Source organism: Scomber scombrus, chromosome 22 (genome assembly GCF_963691925.1).
Source record: "Scomber scombrus chromosome 22, fScoSco1.1, whole genome shotgun sequence".
NCBI classification, from domain to species: domain Eukaryota; kingdom Metazoa; phylum Chordata; class Actinopteri; order Scombriformes; family Scombridae; genus Scomber; species Scomber scombrus.
Window position 1 is genome coordinate 17,463,060 of NC_084991.1, and position 18,456 is coordinate 17,481,515.

The following is an 18,456-nucleotide window of genomic DNA, read 5'->3' on the forward strand; positions in this document are numbered from 1 at the left end:
CAGTGAAATTTGGCACTGATTGATCTCACATTAATTGGTACTCATTATTCTAACAGAATTTAGTCGGTACCCTTAAAAGTAAGTAGTTCAGTACACAACTCTAGCTCACACACATCATAATTATGGTGTCAGAAGCAAAGCTGTGACAATACTGTTTTATTCCCCTCAGTCAAGCTACTTTCAGTGAGGTTTGTCCCTAGTTTCTAAACTGAATGGACCAGAGACCAGAGAAAAGCCAGTTGTGCTGCCTGTCGTAAGTGTGCTACGCCTCAAGAATGGTCAAGAAGTACTCAATGAAAGTGTTGCCCCCATCTAGGAAATGAAGTGCTTCCAGGGCTGCCAAAAAAAAACACTGACTGAATTTCGACTATGATCTTAGCTTCCGGCTGAGCAATTGCAAAAATGGTTAGGTGTGGTGGGTACATAATGTGGGTCATGGAAGGTACATTTTTGTAAAGGATGCATCATGCCGATGCAGCTGTGGTAACTTCAGAAGCAGTGGAATGTACAGAAGTTAAAGCAACCTCTAGCAATGCATCAATGCTACTTCAACATTTAAACAATGCTATGACCATTTGCCTCACACTGTCATTGGATTATTAATTTGCGGTGTTCATAATATTGCATGCATCCCCTGTTTGTAATTATCAAGACTTCACAAGATTTTACTTGAAAGACATGATTTGTTAGAGGTTAATTGGTATGGCCAAGTGCATCTATTTCACATATTTAACATAATCTGTGGCACAAACATTACAACCACTCTGATGTTAATATCAAGTCCTATGTTGTCGTCATCTGCAATCACAAAAGTATTTATGAAATTGTGCATGTGCTTCAGAAAATTGAGGGAAGATACAAGATGATATTGCAAAGCACTCAGCTTGTTGGATTTTACAGGCCCTAACACTCCAACACTTTCATGTGATCTTCAAGGGGTTGGTATGACTTAATGTAGCTTTGAGGAAGCGTCAGCAAAAATGAAAGAGACCAAGGGAGAAAAAGAGATGGAGGAAGGCAGGGAGGGGCAAACAGCCTGATAGAAAGGGAGATGAGGAGAGGGAGGCAGGGGGTGAGGACCGGTCAGGTTTTGCTTCCCTGCTGAGAATAACACTTTTTTTTTTTTTTTAAACTAGCACATAAGCCCTCTTGGTTCAACAACACGGGCCAATTAAAGGAAAAAAATAAATAAATAACCCGGCCCCAGCATTGCTGGATCATCTAAAATCAAGCTTTTATATGAGAGAAGATTAAATAACTCACAGCTCTCCTGTCAGAATACACTGAGAGCAGCAATATAAAAAATGCAGTTTGTGTACAGTTTCTTTAAATGCAACACTTAGGTTGCTACTGAGAAAAGAAGTTGTAAATGCTTTGCATCTTGCTGTTTCCCCAAGTCCCTTATAGATATAAGGTATTTATGAAAAATATGCAGTCAATAAAAACACTTTGATTTACTCTTTCATGTGTAGCTTGGGCACAGTATGTTTTCCAGAAGCCATTAAACTCCAGCCATGTTTTAGATATTCCATAAGAAGCAAAAACTTCACTCTACATTTCACTTGAACATTTTCCCTGCTGGCAATAAGTGATGCTGAAGACATCAACCCTATCCTCAGGTTAACATGTGCCATGTAGTGTACATTTCAGCCTCTTCGCAGTGACACGTGATTTTGATCAGTGATAAAAACCTTGCACATAACCTCCACACCCCTACTGACTCTCAGGGGAGTACAGCTGCAGGAGCCAGAGGCACTGTAAGGGATTTAGATTTGAATCTACAGCTTGTGGCAAGAAGATGAAGAGAAGATTGTTTGTGCACACTTAGAAAACACCTAGAGGTTTTTAAGGAATGGTGTTTAAATGCCTGTCAAGTGAAGGAAAGAAAGGTAGGGGGCGTTTAAAAAAAACACCGGAGTCAATATTCTTTCCACACTCATATGCGATTGGATTAATATGGTGCGAGTGAAGCTTGGGCTCAGATTGGCAGTAGGTGAAAGCAAATTAATTTATTATGGCAGCAAGGCAAATTAAGAGGTGGCCCAAGTCAATTTCATGGCCTCCGACAGTCGACTGCCAGTGAAGCCAGATGTGTGGGGCGGCTGGGAGAGGTAGACCTCAGCATCCTCCACCACTCACAAACACATAAACTGGCAGCCGATGAAGGGACAGTGAGTGGCATGAAGACTTTCGATCTGTTCCAGCTAGTTTGTGAATGCAGGTTTGTGTATAATTGTGTGTTTTCTGAATGTGTACTGTGTGTGCGTTGTGTGTTACAAAAATGAGATCAAAAATTCAAACAGTCCAGGACTGGGTGGATTCTTATACCATACTTGAAGGTTTAAAACATGGTCACATTGAGTCAGAAAAAGACAACAAATATAGTTTTGGTTATATTACATTTCTGTAAACATTGCTTTGTATTATTACTGAAGAAATGGTTCTATTTTATCATTATGTGGCCATTAAAATATTGAATAAATAGGAAACAGATGTGTGTATGCATCAATAATTAATCACAGATACATACATATACACTTCCACACCCCTTGATTTTGTTATTGCACAAGATGGGCCATTAAACATACTACCTGAAAGCGGGCTGTAACTCTGCACAAAACAGAATACGGGGAGGCATTATGTGTTCATTCATTCATGTTTACGCACACACACAGAGCTCGTCAGAGGGAGCAGCCATGCGGGGATACTAGGGATTGTGAGTTTTCCCATCTCTGAACTTTTCTCTTCCTTCCTCCCCCTGTCATTGGTGACAGGAGGGGATGGTGTGATTTATTCCAGTCATTCACTAGTAATAACAAGTGGGATGTCGTTTTGTTTTGTTTCTGCTGGTGGGAGGGATGCTGCAGCAAGGGATGAGGTGAATGTCTGAGTGGTAGAGATAATTGTCATTCATAAAGTCAGTCTGGTGTTAAAGGGGAATAAAAGTGAGGGAGCACTTATTTGCACCTCTGTGTGGAAGGTTGTTGATGGTATTATTTAGTCTGGGAGTACATAGGACGATAAAATAGTCAGTGCAGCATGAAGTAATACAACATGCTTGACAGCAATTTCAACTTTTACTAATTTACATTAAACTAGCCATGTATGCTGTATCGAATTTAATATTTATTTGACAATACAGTAATTTAGTCTTCTAACCCTTCATTTTATTATATAGTTCAAACTTCTATTAAACCGTTTTTTTAAGATTAAAATGGTCATTTATGCTTTCTCACAGTCACACACAGAGCACACTTTCAAGGTACCTGTCTCAACGTCCTGGGCGTAGATGTGCAGAGTGTCGGTGATTTCAGTGACGTATACTGGTTTGTAGTTGGCCACGCGTTCCTTCTCCTCTGTTAGGTGCACAACCTCCTCGACTGGTTTCTCCTCATAGTTGGCCCAGACCTACACACAAACACAGGTGACAGACAGATCAATGACTTCTATAAATACCGGACCTGCAAAATATAAACATGGTTCTAAGACACTTAAGGCTATCATTTGAGGGGGGGGGGGGTTACATTAAATATGGAGAATAAATGAGTGAGACAGAACATCACTCAAGCAAATAAGAAACAGGACGACCTTGGGAATGTCCTTAATATGTCCAGCCACTTAACACTTACATACTTTTCATATTCTGACTCATAATTAGTCTCTGCACCAATTCACATTCATAAATTTCCCATCAGTCATTGACAAATGTTTGGTTAATCTAATGGAAAAAAATGCATTCACAATGATTAGTTTATGGTCCAGGACATTTATGATGAATACAACATGTTTAAATGCTGATGTTTTATTTTTTACAAACACAGGTCAAATTTGTACTTTTCTATATATAAAAATGTGTGTCAGATGCACAAAAATGATGCATTCTATTTACATTGTTGTATACTGAGTCACATTAGGAAAAGTCAGACTAAAATAATTGTGTATAGGGTGGTTTTACCACTCTCAAATGTAAAAAAAATAAAATAAATGAGCCTGAACAGTACGTAAGGGTTAAAATGTGAAATCTTTTCCATCGTTTTGAGGTACAATAGAGATTTGCACATGTTACACCAGTGACTGCTATGTTCACATATTTATGACAGCATCAGAATATCAAAAGGGACCAAAATATGCAGACATACCATGCCTTGGTATGAATTACTCAATCCCAGTCAACATTCTTGTTACTCATTATATATGACCAAACTCATGTTGCTACTAGCATATCTATTGTATACACCACAGCTTTCTGAAATACCATGGTGCTTCAGTTCACTAAACACATATTTGTATGAGCTAACATTAACCTCATCAACAGTCAATATGAATATATGAAAAATATTTTAATCTGAATGACAGCCAAGATTAAGTTAGGGGGTTGGACCCAAACACTATCTATGAGATGGAAGTCTGACGCTTGACTTGCACCTCATTTTCTTTAAATGCCAGATACTTCATGTACAAGTCTGTGAGGTGTATTTTGGATCGTTATCTTGCTTAACAATTCTAGGTCATTACCTAGTATATTGCTGGACCCTGTAAAGCCAAATTACAAAATTGTGGCCAATTTGTTGTTTTTTTTATAATGAGAATTCCTGGACATTAAATGTTCGACATTTTTCTGTAGTGGTCCCAGTAATATTTGTGGTTAAATTGAACTGAAGTAACATATTACATGACATGGTTAAGCAATGTTTTAAAAAAAGGGTATGATGCAGTCGAAGAAACATTACGTTCCATTACTCGTATCTTGGGATATTTGATTTGAAGGAGAAATTATTTTAATCTTAACTATTCTAATTATCTGTTTGCTCCCCCTGCGCCTTCATCTTTGGAAGTCTGTAAACACTCAACAAAGAAAAAGAAAAACACAGACATCAGAGAACACAGTACTTTGTGATTTTGGATAACTGTTCCTTTAAGTACTTATCAACCAATTTGGCTGGTCCTCGGTTTTTAAGGATTTGGTCCTGGGTTAGCTGATGATAATGTCACAGGATTGGGAAATAATGTAGTCAGTGAGAATCCTCACATGCACAGCACAATTGGTGTGTATGAGTGTGTGTTAAGCAGGTTACATCCTTTCTATGCTGCATCAAGGTTACTTCTCTTTCGGCTCCCCAGAAGAAACAGAGGGCAGAAGGCTCATTAGGGAGAAGTGCTTTGCCTTGGGCCACATATCAAACTGCATAGATGTCAGTAGATATGTGTGTGTGTGTGTGTGTGTGTGTGTGTGTGTGTGTGTGTGTGTGTGTGTGTGTGTGTGTGTGTGTGTTTACAGAGAGCAAGGGATGCGGCAGGAATAGTGGGTGGTTGTTAAGACTGAATACAGCATGTTTGTACACAGCTTCAAGTACAGTAATAGTATTAAGTGCGTGCATGAACACACATAAAAAGGACGTGGTCAGGATGAAAGCGAGCTAATCAACTCCCTGCAGATGTAGCGCAGGAGAAGGGGAGTGAAGGAGATGTATGAGTGGAGACAGAGAGTGAAGATGGATGGAGGAACTCAAAAGTCAAAAAGTGCAACCGAGCCTCACAACTTCTTGTGTAGCTGTAACAGCAGCAGCACCAGCACAGCTTGTTACCGTTCTTTTCTGCAGGCTATTTGAGAAGTGTTTACTTTTAAAGGTTATAGAAAGAGAAGGAACAGAGGCGGACAGATTTTTAACAACATAGTGATATTACCCAATTAGGTTCTGGCTAATTTTTTAACTGCATGGTATCACCCAGCTAATTTGATTAGCTAGTTTTAGTGTAGTCATTTTTTTCCACTCTGCCTTAGTTCATCTGCAGAGCTACGCTAGTGTTAAGGCTTAGATAAACATACCCCCGGCTTCTTTTTTTTTTAATATGCTGGCTCTACAGCATGCTAAGATTATCCCTTTACCTAATTGATGTGGTGATGTATAGTGACAGGGGTTTTACAGGAGTCAACTGTCTGTATGTGCAAGTGACAGATAAATTGGTGAATGAGATTTGGAGGAGGGAGAGAAAAAAAAAAAAAATCAAAACTCACGACCAATGAAGAAATGCTTTCGACTCTTACCCATAAAACGTAATGGAAAAACTAAGAGCTCTTGCCCTGCCTACCTGCTAACAAAAGATAGGGTCTTACTATCAAATTGCAATTAATTAGTTATGCTACAAATGCAGCAAAAAATAAATAAAAGAGATGGAAAAGGGAAGGAAAAAGGGAGGGAGAGGAGGAAGGCGGGAAAGATAGCAGGTAAAAATTCTAGGGATTTAAGGTGAGCAAGGTCAATGAAGACTGAAAATGCAGCCACGCTTCGCAAACCACGAGATCAACCTGGCATATACAGCCTCTGGTTAATAAACATGCTTCCCACATTGCGATTGAGCTGACTTGGCTTGGATGTTGATCAAACCTGGAGCACCAATTAGGGATAACAAAGATTAGAGTGTCACCATTCATTAGCCTGCTGGCCATCATGATGGCGTCTCTTGGTGGGTGGGCTTATGGTTGGATTGGATATCAAGAACAGCCACAACAGTTCTTGCTGGCCTCTGACTTTGTGTTGAGTATGGATGTCACAGTGACAAGAGAAGGGTACAAAACACAGCTAGAAACACACACTTGCCTTTGTCGAAAAGCTGAACACATGATTTGACCACTTAAGTGAAATTTTGATGGAAAGACATGAAGGTGAACAGAGGCAGATCTGCTCCAACAGCATGTGCAGGTGCTTCTCATTCAATCTGTATTTTTGGGCTTGTTTGCACTGAACCTGTTATTTAACTTGTACATATTTATCATTGTTATGAACTGTATTTGCATGTTTGATCACCGTGGCAACCAACAAAAGTGATACTGTTCCATTCTGAGGTGTCAACCAGTGCATTTCGGGACATTTGCAAATAGATTAAAATTACGCAACTCAGTTATTGCAGCACTTACTGCTGCTTAACATCTCTACACATCTGATGCTTGTGCCTCATTGTGCAGCAGGTTTGCACTCAGAGTGACTGACATCCTGCTGCTTCTTGTCTCTCTGACCTGAAGCTGTGTCTGCTCGAGCTGAAAATGTTTTAACAAAAAGTTGAGGTTACCCAGAGTTTCATGACTCCAATTTTCCAACGCAGAGAATCAGAAGTGGTAACAAGAGGGCCTGGTGAGAAATATGTAGAATAACTCTGTACTGAAAATATTTATTGTTAATCAGCGAGTGTCAGCTGTAACACAAGCACTTCACACAAAGGGTGTCTGCTGTCCATTTGTGGCTGAGACTGCAAAAAGACTCCAGTGGTTGGTGTAATTACAGCGAGATGAAAATCCAGTTTACATGGTGTCTGGAGAAAACCATTGGAAACACTAGAGCTCCGTCTCTTTTAAAGAACAAATATGTGCACACGCGCTCACACACACACGCACTGTGCCCAGGGCTGATGACCTTCTGTGAGCAGCCAACCATCCTGTTTGTTCCACTTGAATGCAGGTATGTGACTGCTGCTTCTGCTGCTGCTCTGCAACTGCAGCCAGATGCTAGAGCCACCAAGCTGCCAAAGACAATGAGAGCGAGAGAGAGAGCGAGGGAGAAGAGAGAGATAGAAAGATGGGGAAAAGGAAAAAAGCGGCAGGCCATTAAGCTCGGGTTGAAAGGACAACAAGTCCTAATAATGGAGGCCAAGCTGAGAGAGATGGCAGGTTAGGCTGCCCTTCACAACTCCTGAATGACGACACACTCACAAGCCCAAGTGAGTGACAAGTGAGTCTCGTAGAGTAATGTGATGATGGGGCAAGGTTCCTCTAATGCTACACATGGTAACTATCAGAACCATAAGGCTGAGAGAAGTGTTCAAGCATGTGTGGTAGGGATTAGGCCTGTTCCCATTTCCATTTTACAAATCTGTGTTCTTTTATTCTCCACCTTTCATTCTCTTAATCTTTTGTTCCGCTGCTTCTTTTCTCTTGCTGCATTACACTAATCTTACACCCCCAGTCCATCACTTTATCTTCTTTTTTTCACCAGCACAATAATAGCAATTGATCAAGAGTTAACATTTGAAAACAATTTTCTATGTGCACTGCGTATAGTAATTAATACAAACTCTTCAAGACACTAGCCATATTAACTTTTAACAACCAAATTGGGTTTTTCAAGCAAATCAACCCTTACCCAACAGATACAATAAAGCCTGGCCCTGAAAAGGAATACGTGCTTACTGCCAAATTGTGGCAACGATTTACTAGCCACAAGTCTTAATTTTCCAACCTGGCACACAAGATATCTTGCTGGCTTTTTTACAATGGGTGAAAGCAGCTCTGCTTTTCAGAGTTAGGTATTCTGTTGAATAGTCTGGTGATTTGTTTAAATAATACTAATTTGATGCTAGCCTTGAAAAGCCTAAGCAATGGTGCAACATTCATATATTCACCCATACAAGCACAGGTGGATGAATACACAGACAGATGGATGACTGAACACACACATAGTGCCAGAACGAGGGGGTGAGGGCTGGTTTGAACACCGATTAAAGGTGGCAGTGTGTCAATTTCAGTAGTCTGTGTGTGTGTGTATGGTCTACTGAGACAAAAAATCAACATTGCTACCTTAAGTACACACTATGTACTTTTTTAGCATGCAAGTGCCAAGTGGCAACTACCACAGCTTGAGGCTAAAGCTACTGCAGAAGTATGTTAAAGTTCAGTGACACTGATGGTCACAAGATGCTGGCACCAAAAAATCCCTGGCTCCAACTGACTCCCATTACAAAATAATTAACTTCTTGCTAGAAATACTAAGTCAGCCGTTGTTTTCGATGGGTCTCAATCGCTATCACTAATTCAGGCCCCCTAGTAAGTGTAATAAGATTTTAAGACAAAGTAGCTTTGACGTCTGCAGATTTGACAGATTCACCAACTCGGTGCTACCCGCAGAAGCACAATTAAGCTAAAGTGGCAAACATTAGCCAAAGTATGAATTGAACCGTGGGGTCGGAGATAATAAGATGTGTTTCCAGAGTGTCAAAGGCAAGACTCAGAGTTCTTATTTTGAAGGTCTCGCTCCAAACGGAAAAGATGGCTTCAAACCAGCTACAACACAAACCAATGGGTGACTTCACCACTTACTATGTCCATGGTTATGTACAGTCTATGTTCAGCACACACATACAAGATAGAAAATAAATGGTCAAGAGGGTGTGTCTGAAAATGGAAATTATACACAGTTCTTAACAGAAAAGCCCTTTTTAACCTCTATGTGCCAAGAGAAAGAGAGAAGCTGAAAAAAGTGGTAGCATTAACTTTGTTTCGAATACTAAAATCTGATTAACATGCAAGCAGAAGTTAAACTATTTCAAATAAAAAAAAATAAATAAAAAATAACAGTTTTTGAAAAAAAAGTTTTATTTTTACACTGCTATGAAATTAAGGACATGTCAGAGCAGCTTTCATATTTAATCTGACATTCAGAAAAGAGCGCTCCTTGAAAAGAACATTTTGAGTGCCACTTTAAATACAGTCCTTCTTACAATTCCTCATTAACCTGTCTTCACATACTGCACTCATACTCATACAGAAAGTGCTTGACAGCTGCAGTACGCATATATCACTGCCCTCAGATTCAAATACATCTTTAGTGGACAAGATTGCTCAGTCGTCACAACCTGCGCAAAAGTTGTGTGGTTCTGAAACATGTGGCTGTCGCAAATGAGCTGAAGCAGAGTAATATGAGCAAGATAATATATGAGTGAGTGGTCTCTCTACTTATATGGCGACTTATATAGCTCCATTGTAAATTGATTAACCAATCACACTTTGAGGACAATTGAAATCAATAGGAACATGTTATTCATAAGAGTGCACTATGTAAATTAATTTAGACCGTATTATATCGCTGATGAATCCCTTTAGAGAGAATGGTTCATTAATTCAATGGAGGGCACATTTTTCTCTTTCAGTCTCTCTCCTGTTGTAACCGTTTTTTGGAAGCTCACCTCAAAGTGCTTAAAGTTAAAAAAATAAAGTACCACATTTACTGTGGCAATGAGCATCAGGGACACCTAGCATTAGATGCTGGGTGTCTAAACTTCCCATATGCAACAATACAGGAAGAGATAGTATCAAAGACATTAAAAGAACTGAAAATTCAGAAAAGGATACTTTTTTAAATGAAAGTTAAACCTTGTCTGAACTCTTTTTTATTTTTTTATTTATTTATTTTTTTTAAAGTACTTCATGTAGAACAATGCTCACCCTGAGTAGTACAAGTGCTGCCTTTATTCTACCTGCAGTGTCTATAGTGTCTGATATTTTGTTGAAAAAAACCCATGAATTACAACAAGCTCTAGAAAATAAATTGACTACCATACAAAGTGAGAAAGAGCTCATTAGAAATCTGCACTGGACATGTCTGAGTGGGACAGGTTGGCGTGGCACAAAGGTGAATGACCCTGGATTTCCTGTTGCTTGATGATGTTGTCTGTATTGACTAAGCCATTAGAGGAGGGGAATGATCAACAAGACAGACAATTGCTTCATTGAGGGGCACTCTGCCTATTCATAGCTGCTATGATTATACTGCTTTGCCATTGGACGATATACAAAAGTCACTGGAAAAAAAGAAAATCAATAGAGAAAATAGAGTAGAAAAAAAGTTTGAACTTTTGCGGCTTGGAGTAAGTGTAAGTACAAGTGTGCAGGCGTTACACTTTTTTCATTGATGCCGTTTTCTGATAGCCTTGCACCTACATTATGTGTGTCCCATTACTCTCCTTCAACTTCATCTGTCCAAAATGCCATTTTAATAAAACACATACATCAATGTGGTATCAAAGAACTGTTGCTCACTAGTGCAAATGTTCCTTTTTTCAACCCTTGCTTTTCAAACCAACATGACTCACTGCCAGTAACTGCTGTGACGAGAGGCTGATGTCAGGTAAATCCTTGGAGCCGATAAAGGTACAACGCAGCCCGACTGACAGACAGATGGCCTACCAGGGTCTCTGACTTTGATTTATCAGCTGTTTGAGAGTTCGTTTGAGGTGCAATGATCACAATGTATGTGACACAACAGGCCCACGGCCACTTCAGTTTTCTTGACAACCTCCAATTCAAATGAGGTTACCTCATCTTTATTGATCTTGATTGGACAGCAGGCTGAGTGACAGGTGTCAGTGTGGCCAACTCGCTCTTGTACACTAAAGAGAAAGGACATTAACCCAAAGCAACCACCTAGCTCTAAAAGACCTGCCTCCAAGGTTAAGAGGGGTTGTTGATAGTACATTAACCCTGGTGGCTCACCTTGTCATAGAGGGCTGAGTAAGAGGGACAAGCTGCGGTAGAGGAAAGAGAACTGATTTACAGGATGGGGGACTTTGTGTGCAAGCTTCCTCGTCATTCCTTCCCCGCTGTCATCATATTCAGATATAATCCATGGCAGCCTTGTGTCATAAAACATACATACTAGGATAAGCGCACACAAACACATGCATGCACATAGAGACATGGTTGTGGCCTTGGGAAGAATTGGTCCAGGTTGAGCTATGATGTAGTAGCAGCATCGTTCCTGCCACAGTGGGCTAATACAATACGACTGCTTATGGGCCCGCAAGGCCATACAGGTGGACACAGCTACAAAACATGTCAGCTGCCCACTGGCACACTTGACAAGCTGTAAAAACTGAAATCACGCAACACCAGTATATCATGTTAGGATAGACAATTGGTTTAACACATCGAACACAAACAAACATCCTAAGGCAATTGTTTTTTTTCCTTATAATACATTTGTATCTGTATATAGCTACCGGTATTTGAATAACAGCAATGAACAATAGTTACCTTTGTATCGGGGTTATTTCATGAAGAATAAAATCAGACAAGAACGGACTCAGTGTAGAGTTTATGGATTTCTAATTTCTAATTAGGAAAAAAAAAGGCCCAACTGAGGATTTCAGACTGCGCCCTTTGCCAAACTTTCACGGTCAATCAATAAAATCTGTAAATCCATTGCATATTTGAGTGCTTCAGTGGAGGGAGGTCAAAATAGGGGTTGTATAGTTTCTTGGTCTGATGCCAAGCATTCTGAAAAATCGAGAGGTCAAAGTGATGTTCCATCGAGAAAAGAAAACACAATAGTTACGGTATTCTACAAAATTCAGTTATACTAATACTGAACATCATTTGAGGGATTTTGAACTTTAGCATTGTCATTGCAGGATATTGCAAATTCAGATTAAAAACAAAGAAGAATTACTTGAGGGATTGAGCAACACAGAACACACCACAAATATACAGGGCTAAGAAAGATCTAGGTTCAAGCTGAGGCTATACTGACCAGATTCCAACACTAGAACACCCTGTCCACCACCAGAACCCAATTAACCCTAATCTCCTTAAATAAAAATTAAATTATAAAATAGGTGTCCACTTCCACCTCCCAAGCCAAAGCGCATTCAGGGGAGAGAGGGAAAGAAGGAGAGGGATGGAGGGATGAGTCTCTCGGATGTGGTTACTTAGCAGATAAATTATGCATTAAAACTGCACAGGTGGCGCGGGACAGGGTTTTTAGGTGAAGGGAGGGAGCTGAGCAGCTGGGGAATTCATAACAGAAAAGGGAGAGTGAGAGAAGGAGAGAGGGAGAAGGAGAGAGAAAGAGATACTCCGTAGCTTCATATCACAGCCAACAGATGTTCTCCCATCAAAGAGGCGGCAGGCAGGCGGCGAGCCTACTCAACCCCGGCTTACACAGCTAATATGACCCCCTTATGCTGCCAAACACACACAGGCACGTTCACGGACACACACAACAGTGGAGGGCTTGGAAACGACCTAAGGCTATCGTGGTGGCAAGTTGTTACACTTTTTAAATTGACACAAATTGATCCACTTAGACTTGTGTATTGGGGTGGGGGGGCGGGAGCAGGTCTCTCTGCCCGCTGACATTGTACTATTAGCAAGAAGCCCTAACTTGTATCTGACAGAGATTGGTGGTATGTGCACGTGAACTGAACGGGGGGCATGGTGTTACCATGGAAACAGGACATGTGGGTGCAATATATAATCAGGGGCAATACGTGCACACACAGACTTACACCTGTGCGACCATCCTCATGGGCACCACCCTACTCAACTGGTATGGAAAACCAGACGGCTGTGAGTACGAACCAGGCATCTCTCAAAGATCTCACACACGCACACACACACACATCGTCCCTGGAGGCAGTCACTCCAGCATATGGAGCCTTATGTCAAGTGGGCCGATTTTTTAAACCAGGGCAGCAAGTGTGTCTATCCGCGGTCATTAAAAGATGATCAAGCCAGGCAAGATGTCATCAGAGCAAAACAAAAGCTACGCTGGGGAATAAGCACGCAATTAAAGCCGACCAGCTGCAAGTGCGAGGGCACATGATACAGACACTCAATCTTCAAATGACGTAGATAGAGGGAGAAGAAAAGACACAGAAAAGAGGGCGAGAGGCAAAATAATTAAGTTGTAGCCAAGACAAACACTTTGTCTGATTGTGTATCATGATAACCTTGATAAAAAAATTGAGGTGCCACTTGAAGGAGAGATGCAGGGTTGTTCAGAGGGACACAAGCACTTATTTAGAGGTTTGCTTGATTTGTGCCTGATTACTATGTTTACTTGTCCTGATTTTGCATTAGTATGTGAGATGCGCCAGATGATTTCCCCACTCTCGCTTTCCTTGTCCTTCACATTTGTTCTCTGTATTGCTCCCCCCCCCCCACAACAGTCTGTCTTATGACCTTGATGCCAAACGATGAAGTTGTATGTCTTTATAATAAATAACCACCTGGCTAAACAGCATTCTGAATAAGAGTGGGCTGACAAACAATGACTGCACAGCATTTTAGCCCACCCCGTCCCTTCGGCCCTCTGTTCTTCCGTTCTTAATTCCTCTATATGTTTATCAACTCATACTGATTATTGTCCGTAAGAGCATGCTCTGTCTCATCACTGGAAATTATAAAAGAGCTTAAAGGAACAAGGAGAGGAAGAGAATGGGGGAAGAAAGGAGCGGGTATAAAGGAGAGTGATTAAGAAATAGGACTACCTCAATGTTACAATGTATAAGTATGCAATTAAAAGGCAATTAATCAACTTTTTAATTAACAGGCTATTCCGTCCTGGGTTGCCACGTTGTTGCCATGACGACGGATTTTTCCAGGGTGGCGTTATCTCTCCTTCTCTCTCCCTTTCTCTGTGGAGGACTCCAGGTCATTTTTCTCTCTGATCACACCAACCGCTCCATTGTTCTTCTACTCTCTGCTCTCTCCATTTAAAAAAGGAGAAAAAATAAAATAGAGAAAAAATAATAGGAGGTAGGAGAAGAAGGGAGCCACGCAGCGCAGGAAGCAGAGCTAGTGGGGATTAAGGCAATGGGAGAGATGCAGGATAGCAGAGACTGACAGAGAGGGTAATACGGATCTGGCAATGGCGAGGAACAGGAGGGGGAACTAGAGGCAGTGGAGGGAAATGACGGGGGGGGGGGGGGGGGGGGGGGGGGGCGAAAGGAGGAAAGAGATGGCAATATTATCACATCAGAGATAAAGTCCCTTGAAGTCTCTGAATCGCATCCTACATCTCACAATTCATAGAGTGATTCAAAGCTCTCCTTTTGCACTTGTGAATAGCTGCTCTCCCAGTTTGACAAACAACTTGGCCAATAAGCTTCCTTGTGTGGGAGCAAGGTTGGAATTGTTATCTAAGTGTTACAGAGCACATATTTAAACTAATATAGTGACAAAGGAGCATGAACAGTGTCAAAATTTAGAATTCAAAGCACTCAAAGCACTTCTTTAGATTTTTTTTGTTCTTCCTTCTCTTATTATTTAAAGGTTAAATTTGTCAAGGGACCCCATCATGTACTCAGGAAATGGATCAGAAGGTTACAGCATTTAATTTCTTCATTGCATTTATTGAGAAAAAGAACCTGACAGGCTTGACTTGACAACCACATGGCTTGCAGCACACTCTACCAATGGAATAATAAAATGGTTAAATGGACTTAACTCAGTACTTTACATCTGTTGGCCCTAGCGGGGCTATCTGTGTTCAATATAGCTGCTGTAGTGGTGCTGGATAATTTACTAAAAAGACAGACACAGGCGCCAGGCAGCATCCAGGATTAAAGAGCACTTCCTGGGAAAGTGTCTGGCCATCCTGAGCCATCTTTTCTACATGTGCATGTTAGCTTTTATGAATTCTGACAAGGTAAGCTAACGCAAAACTTTCTGACCAAAAACATGGGGGAAAAAGAAATCAGTTTTTTGTCACTGACAGAAAGTGACACTCAATTGTCTCAACTACTATACAGCCAAATGCTCTCTCACTGGAAGAAGCATAATGACATGTACAGGCGGATACAGGAAAGAAAAAAAAAAAAAAAAAAGCAGAGAGGGGAAGTAATAAAGACATAATATGTGGTAAATGTATGAAAAAAAGACAAACAAACATAGAAAAAGAGGATGGGGGGGCTGAGAAAGACATACAGCAGCAGGAATCGGAAACAGAGGGATGACGAGAGCCTGTTTATGTAACTGTCTCTCCCTAAGGCATGGGGGGGGGGGGGGAGACTGTAAAATGCACAAAAACATAGTCACAAAACTAGCAGAGTAGTCCCATTCTCTAGATTTAGAGTGTTTTCTGCAGGCAAGCCAGCGAGGAGACTGAAACACAGTTAAAGTGGACTGACCTAAATTACAAGGGAACGCTTAAGAATTCATCAAAAAAATTCCCTCAAACTTGGATCTTTACAGAAAAATGTGTCATGTTGGTGGAAAAAAGGAAATTGAGGAGGACAGGCACAGAGTTATTTCAGGTACATTGCCCACCCTGTTAATAAACCCTTCTACTTCCTCCAAGTTTGACTGATGAGATGGAATAAACTAAGCATGCTTCTAATGGTCAGATAAACACAGAGAATCACAGAAGTAAAAAACAAACAACATAACTGTACTCTCCAATTAATTGTTTACACACTTTCTGGTAATATTGATGAGCTACATCTATTTAAATAATAATGTATGGGTTTGAAATGCTGTTAATGAGTAATATACACTGTGTCAGAATTTTACAACAATTAATTTCTAACTCTGCAGAGGAGAAAAGCAAAAAAAACAAAGCCAACCGTCTTTCTGAATGCAATTTCTGAATCAACAATGATAGCATAAATAACGCACAAACAATCTGTCACTCCTAAAAGCAATATGGCAATCCTTCCAATCCTACATCCATCCGTGCTTCCATGTATTCATTCATCCATTCCTTTTTCAGCATGTCACTGTACTCCAGGTTTGACAGCCCATGAAAAAGGAGTCATCCATTTTCTATTAAGGAAAAGCTTTTTTTTTTCTCCTCTTTTTTTTAAGGTCTAACAGAAATGTTGAATGCCTTCTCTCAAAGTAACAATAGCAAATTGCAGTCCACTGGCATTTTATAACTTAAACTGGGGTCACAACAACATATTTATTTTGTTGGACAGTGTGACAATCCTTGAGGTTTTTATTTCACGACCGTGTGGGGCTGTTAAAGACGCTAAAATATGAGTCACACGGAGACATGAGAGTTGAAAGGTATGGCTGTCGGTGAAGCATGAGATAGGGTAACATCGCCATTGTTACTCAGTGAGCAATTCCAGTGTCTGCTCTATCAAACATCCACTATGCAAGATAAGACAAATAAATAGGGCAATTTCTTTTCAGTGGAAACTATAGAACAACTTCTATTTGAATTGTTATGTTGGAAATCACACAGTGAGGTATGGCCTTTACAAGAACTAGAGGACAGTGGAAGAAAAACAATGGCAACAATGAATCAATGCACTTGGCATTCACCTCACTGTAAGAAGGCATCACAGAGTATGTGAGGTAAGAGGAGAATAATAAATAAGATGCCTAATTCTTTGATTGGAAAAGTGTAAAAAGAAGTAAGGGAATTAGGTAGGCAGAAAGAGATTGAATTAAAGACGAGACAATGGCAAAGAGAGAGATGGTGTGTAGGTACTGAGGCAGGGACAAATGAATGGGAGGAAGAAACAGTGGAGGAGTTGAAGACAGGGGAAAAAAAGTGAGAGAAAGCAGAAGACTGAGAGGCGGAGGGGGAGCCATCATGAGGCGAATACAGGACAAGAATAAGCAATTGCATTTAGGAGTGGAATTGGCTGCTCAACCAAAACCAGTCTGCCAATGCGTGGAGGACTCTGTGGCTGTGAGCAGGTAATAAAGAAAACTGATGAGGCGTTCGCATCCACACTGGCTATAAGCTTCTTCTCCCCATTCTGGCCCTGAGTAGATCAGCCTCAGATGCCTCAAGTAAAACTAGGCTGGAAGGTCCTGTGTGTATTACAGTGATATGTAACAGACACTTAAAAATAATAATAATAATAATAACTATACATATTTAGCAAAGTCAGAGGAGTCAAAAGGCAACTATCACATGCAATAGCACTTTAAGGTGACAACAGATCATTGGGGTAAAGTCTGTAGGACCTTGAAACTGCCTTGAAGGTAATAAAACGTGCACTCATTAAGAAGGGCAATGTTTGAAAATCCCGAACAGCGGAGAGAGCATTTAAATGTTGCCCTCAAGAAACAAATATTTAGCATTTTATTACACAGTGGGGGAAAGCGAGGGAAGGAGGGAGGATGAGAGGGAAAAGTAAAGGAGGGGTATTTCACTGCCGACCCATATCAAATGGAGTTAAGTGTGGCTCCGAGCAGGGGCCCTAAAAAATGTCAAAGTGTGTGTAAATGACTGTAACTCGTGTGTTTTATTTATAGAGGAAATGTGGATGGCTCGCACTGTTATCTTCCTTCTCCCCTGATTAAACAAGGGCGATTAGAGAAGACACCTGAAGCCAGGCAAAAATGTCCAGACTTAATGTTTTCACAGCATCTGCCTGATTACTCCAAAAATACATAAATGTCAATTATCTGCAGGGGACAACGTCATCACTGCTTCTACCCGTAATGGGTTTGCACATGAATGGCGTGCCCAAAACATCACGGCAGCATTGTCTATGCAGATTGCTGCAAGGTTACAGGAATGTCATCAATAAAAGCTCATTCGTTAACTACACTTCTAACAGATTAGATACTTTTACAAGTTTGAATCAAAGAGATTAATTGAAATGACTTTTTAAGGATGCACATGAGGGAAAAAAAACCCTTCTCAAAGCAGGAATTTAAAAATGTATTCCAAGGGGAATATTTTGAAAGATAAATATGTACATGCGTTTAGTATGACAGCATTTTAGTAAACAACCATAACACTGTATCAATTGGCCGTTGCACAAGGTCATAGCCTTTGCAGCAACTGACTAATCAAAGCTCTGCAGTCTGAGGTCAAATATGCCTGTGTTAAAATTCAAGCCTCGTTGCCTGTATTCCACACAGTCATTCTAGTGGAGGTATGAAGCAGTCAGCCACAACCAGTCCTCAGCAAACCAAGTGGAAAAGTGTCTCCTTACAGT

At 40.6% G+C, this 18,456-nt stretch overlaps 1 protein-coding gene across 1 annotated transcript in view; it reads right to left on the reverse strand.

The window, feature by feature from the left end:
• Nucleotides 1-18,456, reverse strand: part of snd1 (staphylococcal nuclease and tudor domain containing 1) — a 177,855-nt gene that overhangs the window by 37,920 nt on the left and 121,479 nt on the right. Inside the window, exon 18 of the mRNA XM_062444103.1 lies at nucleotides 3,267-3,408. Within this exon, the coding sequence (XP_062300087.1) occupies nucleotides 3,267-3,408 (142 nt within the window). The remainder of the gene's footprint in view (nucleotides 1-3,266; nucleotides 3,409-18,456) is intronic.